Source organism: Priapulus caudatus, unplaced genomic scaffold (assembly GCF_000485595.1).
Source record: "Priapulus caudatus unplaced genomic scaffold, Priapulus_caudatus-5.0.1 Scaffold447, whole genome shotgun sequence".
Lineage (NCBI taxonomy): Eukaryota > Metazoa > Priapulida > Priapulimorpha > Priapulimorphida > Priapulidae > Priapulus > Priapulus caudatus.
The window spans coordinates 169,352-177,775 of NW_014577508.1; the positions used below are offsets into that span (position 1 = coordinate 169,352).

Sequence of the window (8,424 nt, forward strand, 5' to 3'; positions counted from 1 at the left end):
CGAAATGGTTTAAATGCCTTTATTAAAACATTAAAAGTTTAAACAAAATGATCAAGACTTGTTCTTTATTATAGGAAGTAAGTTGTTGTGTTCTAATAGTGTAGGCTGTGTAGCCAAGTTAATGTCCTGCAATGGAATATCCTCTCCAACACAATGTAACAAACAATAGCGGAGAGTAGAATCTCATCTACGGATAACATCTGTGGGACAGTGTCAAACCAAAACAAAGACACTGTCCAATTTGTCCATGTATATAAGTACACTAGTACCGCTCTGCAATCAGACAGGACCTATGTTAACAGTGGTGATTCATGGTGTTTGTTTTTTTTTTTGTATTTTTGATAATCGATTATTTGTTTTCATAATCGATTATCGAATTTGAGACTATAATCGATCGATTTCGATTATAATCGATCATCGGGACATCACTAGTACCCTGGTACGGTTCGATATATCGGAAAGTACTTTGGGGTACTATACGATATGTCGCTGCGTACCCTGCATTGTCCCAATCAATTGTCCAACTCAATAAAATAAATCTAAGCGATCGAGTTAATAGGTAGGCCTACATCATAGTTTTACCTATGGCTATGATTTATTACGTACAGCTCAATAACATTACATCCAAAATATAAACACGCCGGCTCGCGATAATTGTTTACAACTTAATACTAGGTCATAAGCCTCTAACAGACGTTGCTATACGGAAGTAAATATGTATTATCCTGGTATTATTATACTGTTATAATGAATATTAGAAATATAACAGTTAAAAATTGGTAGAAAATGTGGTGGTCCAAATTACAAAGTGGGTCAAATGTACTAAAAGTGGCGTTGTGTGGTCCAAACTACGTGGGTCCAAATTCACTCGAAAATCTCTATTTCGCCTATAATCACCTGTAAATGCCGGTCAAATGCTCATCTGCAACACACAAGTACACCGCACGCCCGCCCTGTGCGGCGCAAGGATAAAGAAGATGTCCAGTCCTATCCTATCAACTAACATCATCCTATCCAATCACCGTACTGGACATCATCTGTATCCTTGAACGCCCTGGGCCGCATGCACAAACAACATGAATAAGAGAGCAGGTAGGAAAGCGGGATTGAAAAATTCGCTCGACGCTCGCTCATTTCACACGTCACAACGAAAACACATCCAACAGCTCCCATCTTGGTATCTATGTGTACATAAATGTTCACTGTTTCGAATTATAACTCTGGCCTTTGTTCTTACCTACTCCCGCCAGAGATATCTCGTGAAATCCTGCAGGAAATGTTCTCTCCGTGAAAATGTAAAGAGGACGAGATGACTGTTTATTAGGGGTGCAACGAATCACAACTTCACGGTTCGGTTCGGTTTTCGGTTTTCACACTTCGGTTCGGTTATTTTCGGTTCGAATATTTGCGGCAATTACAAATCTTATAACACCAAACAGAAGTGCAAATTTAATAATCAGACTGGTTTATAAATATTAAATAATAATGTCACAAAAATTCTTTGAACAACAAACTTTAATATACAATACCCAAATGTTAGGATTGCTGAAAACTGGATTCGCATATAACTTTATCAGAGAAGCACAAATAGTGGCACCATTGGCGTTTTAAGCAAATTATCATCGACAGCTTTTAAAACAAATGAAATAATATATTAAACATACGGTGATCCTCCTCTTTATATCTCAAATAATCTTGGAAATATATGTCATATAATTGGCTAACAAAGCTTCTACATCACCACACTATATTGACATGCCCATAGCATCCACTATTTTTTAAATTTAAGATGTTGGGCTCAAGTACTATACCAAAGACAATGTTTTGTTACATTTTTATCATAATTTTTGTTATTATTATTATATTATTATTATTATTATTATTATTATTATTGTTCTTATATTTTAGTATTAAATATTTGGCTTATAATGACTGGAATGTTTTTCAGATTCATAAATCACCTTACCTTGATCAATGTCATGTCCTCCAGCAATGACAAAATCGTTATGTCCTTTAAATTTCAGTTGAAGCCAAACTGGTGATATGTAGGTAAACTTCCCTCCAAACTGACGAGCAACATCATATCCATGGTTGTGCCACTATCAGGAGAACATCCGATATCTTACACACACAGTCTACTATAGAAGATAATGAAATCATGAACATACCTACACAATATTCAGGGGCGGATCTAGGGGGGTCTGAGGGGTCCGGACCCCCTTTTAATTTCAAAGTGCCCTAAAAAAATTCAAGATAATTTTCTACTGAAAATTTGGAATTCCATCTTGCATTCTAGACATAAAAATTACTGCTCAGATGCTCTCAGAATGCACCAATTTAAAAAAATTATCTTGGGGGCGGTCCCCCCCCCCTAAGTGGTGACGTGCCCTTGGCACATCGCATAAGCTGCCTTCGGCAGCTTATTAAAACACCAGAAAAATTAAGCAGGAAAAAGTGCCCTTTATTTCTTTCTGGACACCCCTTTTCAAAAATCCTGGATCTGCCCCTGATATTGTAGATATGTTCATACTAGTATAGTATATTCATTACTATACTACAGTATAGATTAGCTCTACCAGTGTAGCACCTTTGCTCCCGCTACAAGGGGGTTCCTGTGACGGGAGCGAAGGGACTACACTGGTACAGCTAAGTACAGATAAGTTCATTATAAAATAGATTACCTAATAAATTCATAATAAATGTCTATACGTACCGGGGTAACAAATCCTAGAGTTGCCCCTCCAACCTGACTTTTTGTAGTTTTACAGGTTGACGTATATTCTTTCACAATGTCCTTTATATTAGGCTCTTGTACAACAAGCTTCTTATCAAACACTGTTCTATCTTCCTCTTTTGGCTGGTAATAAAACATAAATAATAACAGTCAGGTACAATCATATCAATCAACAATGGTAAGATTAATTTAATGCACATGCTGTCAATTCAAAGAGTGCTTATGCAATTGTGCAGTACAATTGTAAGAATATAGCATTCAACAATTTAACTATTACAGACAAACTGAACTGCGTCGTCAGCAAAGAGGCGAATAGAAGTACAGTCCGACCTCCTTTATCCGGCCATCCGTTATTCGCAAATCTCTATTAACCGGCCGCGATCTCGCAGTGTATGTTCTCTGTTTTTCATTCATTTACACCTAAAAATCTCGCTAAAATACTTGCGCGATGTACCAACCGTACGTGTGTTTGCGTGCGTGCGTTGTCTGCTCGTGTCCGTTATGCCTCCGGTAAAATTTCTGTTTTATTTCATTTTATTTCCATTTCATATAAACCATAAAACGCCAGTTTGTTACGAATAATCATAGCAACGAGTAAATACATTATCACATGCATAAACCCTACTGAAGCTCATAGGGTCTATGTCCCCCAGGGTACTGCCGGAACGTACCCTGTTAACTATTTGATATGGTTAGGGTTAGCTCTAAAACTATAGCCCGCTTACATTAAGGATACTCTCAAGGTTTTAGGAAAAATTTTACCGATTTTTTATTTTCAACTTTATTCGATGGCTAACACTATGTGCCACCTGTGTACATGCTCATTTCTCCATATAACGGTACATGTGAACTGTCAGAGCATTTTGCTTGCCAGCGTACATGTGTAGTGAGCCGCGATATATCTCCTCTATAAATAAAACAAGTGATTGATTTGATTCATTCGCCAATAAACGTTTAATCTTCACTAGAGCAATACCCGTGCAAAAGGTGGAGAGTATCCTTAACTGCCGCTGGGCTATAGAACGAGCCATTAGGGATGCGCGGGACCAACTTAAGCATGCTTATACCCGCCTATAAAACGTCTGTGGTAGGCAATTAATGCCTCTTATCCAAAGTGAATATGTCGTTATATCAGCTACTAAAATTTAACCTCTAACTATCGTTGCAATGGTATACTTGCGGTATTTCTTGTGAACGAACATTCGATTTGCGAACTTCAAACGGCCATTTCTAGCGGCGCTGCAGCAGCTCGAACTATGTATTTCCGCACGTGGAGGGGTGGGCGGGTTGTGTTGGTTGTGGACAAAAACATTGTTGTTGTCAAGTAACAAATTAAGCGATCAAAAAAGATTGTAATATTCGTTTTGTCATAAAAGACGAACAAATTACTATTATTAATTTGTTACTTGACAATTATCAACAATGTTTTTGTCCACAACCAACACAACCCGCCCACCCCTCAACGTGCGGAAATACATAGTTCCCGCTGACTGGCTGGAGTAATTAGTTGGTTCCGAGCATTCGTAATGGCTGGTTCTATAGCCCAGCGGCAACTGTACGCGGGCTATATAGTACCGGTACTAGAGCTAGGTTAGGGTTAGGGTTAGGGTTAGGGTTAGGGTTAGGGTATAGGGTTAGGGTTAGGGAGTAGGCGTAGGCAACTCCCCAGACTCGTTAGTGGAGTAGGCGAGGTACAGTCCGGAATATTAGATAGTACCAGGGTACGTTCCGGCAGTACCTGGGGGACATAGACCCTCTCATGCAGCCCTACTGAACTGCATAGAAATGCTGTGTTTGAGCATCTCTCATATCCAGCAAAATCCCATATCCGGATGGGTGCCGGTTCCTACGTGGCCGGTAAAGGAGGTCGGACTGTAGAAGGGTCAGTTTCGGCTAATGACAATACTATTACTAATGATTTATAAAGCATTAAAAGTTAAAGGATAAGATTAAGAACAGCAATGGACCAAATCATAAACTATGACGTACGGCCAACAGGGATAACTGCATGATGATTAAAACGTGTTGTGACAAACATAATAAAGTGGCCCAAGGATAGAGAACATGCCTGGTTCCATGCCTGGTTGCAAGGTCCCAATAACACAAATATGCCTGTGCCTAATCCTAACCCTAACGTATTATATTGATATAATATTATAATTTATATTGATGTAAATGATATTGGTTTTATTGGGACCCATGTTCTCTATCCTTGAACCAATAAGCCTAAGGCCATGACTTATGTCTCAACCTTTGGTTCTTGGAATTTCTTAGCGCCTTTAGTAATAGTAGGTTCTTTGCTTTTATTGCTTTTTGACAGCGTTCCGTGGCAAACATGCCGTGCGGTCATGAAACAAAACAAACAATAAATTACTATTGTAATTGCCAAACGAGACGGGAACATTCCTTTTGTTTCTGTAAGACGATTAGTAGTAGGCCTACATCCACACAGTTACACTGGAACACAGTATAACGTTAGTGCCACAGAACGCAAATTTATACACTAAACAGAAGTATGTTTACAAATGTGCGAAGACATGTTGCGTTTGCACCAGCTATTTGTGCTATGATTTGTGCGGGTCGTCGCCGTGGCTACACGTCCGGTTACCGGACGCCCAGCTCCAAGGCTAAGCGTCCGGTTATATAGCCTCATCTACACGAGTTAAGCGTCTACACGGGGCCTTAACTCGAGTAAGCGTTAACCTCGCCAGTCGATCGAGGTTAAGCTGGAAGCTAGTAATTCGGACCCACCGTAGTTTGAACCCAACAATTCGGACCCACTTTTAGTAATTTGGACCCACTTTGGTAATTTGGACCCACCACATTTTTGAGCCAATTTTTAACCAATGTATTTCTAATATTCATTATAACAGTATAATAATACATATTTAGATACTTCCGTATAGCAACGTCTGTTAGAGGCTTACTTAGTAAACAATTATCGCGAGCTGGCAATTGTTTTTGAACGATTGATGTTGAATTTGGTGGGTTTTGAGCGTATCAGAGTATGTATATATCTATTAACTCGCACGCTTAGATTTATTTTATTGAGTTATAGGTAGATGATAGGTAGAGGATTTCGTAGGTAGAGATAGTTGAGTATTATAATATAGGTAGACTAAGGCAAGCAAATGTTTAATTTCGTGTTTTGAGCGTGTCTAACTCCTGTACCGTGTACGTCTACGACTAAGTCTAAAGAGTAAGACTATAAGAGTAAGACTAAACTCAATGACATGGTTACAAGTTAAAAACACATACATAGTTTACAAGTATCTTGATCTTGATGTTATATTTAGTTGTTCTGAGCCCAAATATTCGCAATACATACACTTTCGAAATATATTATAACGTTTCAAAGTCGAATTCAACAACATATTAACAGAAATCAGAATAAGCTTATAAAAGCTATAATATATAACAGTTTAATATTTTAAGACTGACATCAAATTAGGAAAAAAATAAAAATACACAGATGCACGACTCACATAGCACAGCCATGATTAATGTGAACATGTAGGGCGAACGCTCCATTAGGAGCGTTCCCAACTTTAATGTCATTAATATCGTGATATAAAAGAGATACCGTATCAAGATATATATACATATAAAAGATATATCAAGGGGGGTTAGATATGAAATATATATCAAGGGGGGTGTTAGATATAAAATAGATATCAATGGGATATGAAAGTCGGCGCTTCATTTGAGTCTGATCAACGCGAGCTTGAAAGGAAGCTTCTTTTCGTTTTGCTTGCCTTTGCTGCCCGAGCAAACGAAATACAGAGCAGGGGCATGTTCGCTTCGTTTCGCTCGACTTCGCTAGACTTCAAGAAGAGCTGTGTTTTGTTCGTGTTAAGCAAATGTTTAATTTCGTGTTTTGAGCGTGTCTAACTCCTGTACCGTGTACGTCTACGACTAAGTCTAAGACTATAAGAGTAAGACTAAAAAAAAAAGTTAAAAACATGGTTGGGCCAACCATTAGCCAATTAATTTACAGTTATACTGTAGAGATCAACAGTGAATATAAGAAAAGAAACATGCATAAATTATAAAAGCATAAATATAAGCTTTATTTACATTTCAACACATATTTGCTACCAAAATAAATACATCACAACTGAATTTAATACATATGAAAACATTTTCGTGAAAATCGAAACGGGGTTTGTGCGTTTGGTGTGCGACAAAAACTTGTTGTTGTCAAGTCACAAAGTAAAAGACGATCAAAAAAAGATTGGTATATTCGTATTTTTAATAAGACGACAATTACTATTATTAATTTGATTACTTTGACATTATCAACAGATGGTTTTTGTTCCACAACAAACACAACCCGCCCACCTCAACGTGCGGAAATAGCATAGTTCCCGCTGCACTGGCTGGAGTAATTAGTTGGTTCCGAGCATTCCGTAATGTGCTGGTTCTATAGCCAGCGGCAACTGTACGCGGGCTATTATAGTCGTACTAGAGCGTAGGTTAGGGTTAGCGGTTAGGGTTAGGATTAGGGTTTAGCGGTTAGGGGTACGTAGGCGGTAGGACAACTTCCCATCGGTAGTGGAGTAGGCAAGTAACAGTCCGATATTGATAGTACAGGGTACGCTTCGGCAGTTACCTAGGACATAGCACCTCTCTCATGCAAGCCCTACCTAGAAACTGCATAGAAATGCTGTGTTTTGAGCATCTCTCATTCAGCCAAAAATCCATCTCGGATGTGTGCCCAGGTTCCTACGTGGCCGGTAAGGAAGGGTCGGACTGTAGAAGGGTCAGTTTCGGCTAATGATTTATAGCATTAAAAGTTAAAGGATTAAGATAAGAACAGGCAATGGACAATCTATAAACTATGGAGTACGCCAAACAGGGATATTGGATGTTAAAACGTTTGCTGACAAAATAATAAAGTGGCCCAAGGATAGGAGAACATGCCTGGTTTCATGCCTGGTTGCCAACGGTCCAATAAACACAAAATATGCCTGTGCTATCCTAACCTAACGTTATTATATTGATATAATTTAGTAATTTATTTATTGATCGTAAATGATATTTGGTTTTATTGGGACCATGTTCTCTATCTTTGAACCAATAAGCCTAGGCCATGCTTTAAATTGTCTCAACTTTGTTCTTGGAATTTGCTTAGACGCCTTTAGTAATAGTAGGATTCTTTGTTTTATTGCTTTTTGAAGCGTTCCGTGGCAAACATGCCGTGCGGTCATGAAACAACAACACAATAATTACTATTGTAAATTGCCAAACGAGACGGGAAAATTCTTTTGGTTTCTGTAAGAGGATTAGTAGTTAGTAGGCCTCTCCACGTTTACACTGGAAAAGTATAAAGTTAGTGCACAGAAACGCAATTTATACAACTAAACAGAGTTTATGTTTACAAATGTGCGAAGACAAATTTGCATTTGAACCAGCTATTGTGTGCTATGATTTGTGCGGGTCGTCGCCTGTTTGGCTACAGTCGGTTACCGGAACGCCAGTCCAATGCTAAGCTGTTCCGGTTATATAGCCTCCATCTACACGATGTTAAGGGTCTACACGGGCCTTAATCGAGTAAGCGTTTTAAATCGAGTTAGTGCTTAACTCGCCGTCGCATCGAGGTTTAATGCTCAACTCGAGTTAATTCTAAATCGAGTAAGCGGCCCGTGTACTGTGTAGACGCTTTAAACTCGAGTTAGCTTAACTTCACT

The 8,424-nt window shown here is 38.7% G+C and overlaps 1 protein-coding gene across 1 annotated transcript in view; it reads right to left on the bottom strand.

Annotated features, from left to right (window-relative positions):
- LOC106810505 (chitinase domain-containing protein 1-like) overlaps positions 1–8,424 on the bottom strand; it is a 20,416-nt gene that overhangs the window by 9,361 nt on the left and 2,631 nt on the right. Inside the window, exons 2-5 of the mRNA XM_014813884.1 lie at positions 8,116–8,189; positions 4,986–5,043; positions 2,714–2,857; positions 1,967–2,099 (exon numbers count right to left, since the gene is read on the bottom strand). Of these exons, the coding sequence (XP_014669370.1) occupies positions 1,967–2,099; positions 2,714–2,857; positions 4,986–5,043; positions 8,116–8,189 (409 nt within the window). The remainder of the gene's footprint in view (positions 1–1,966; positions 2,100–2,713; positions 2,858–4,985; positions 5,044–8,115; positions 8,190–8,424) is intronic.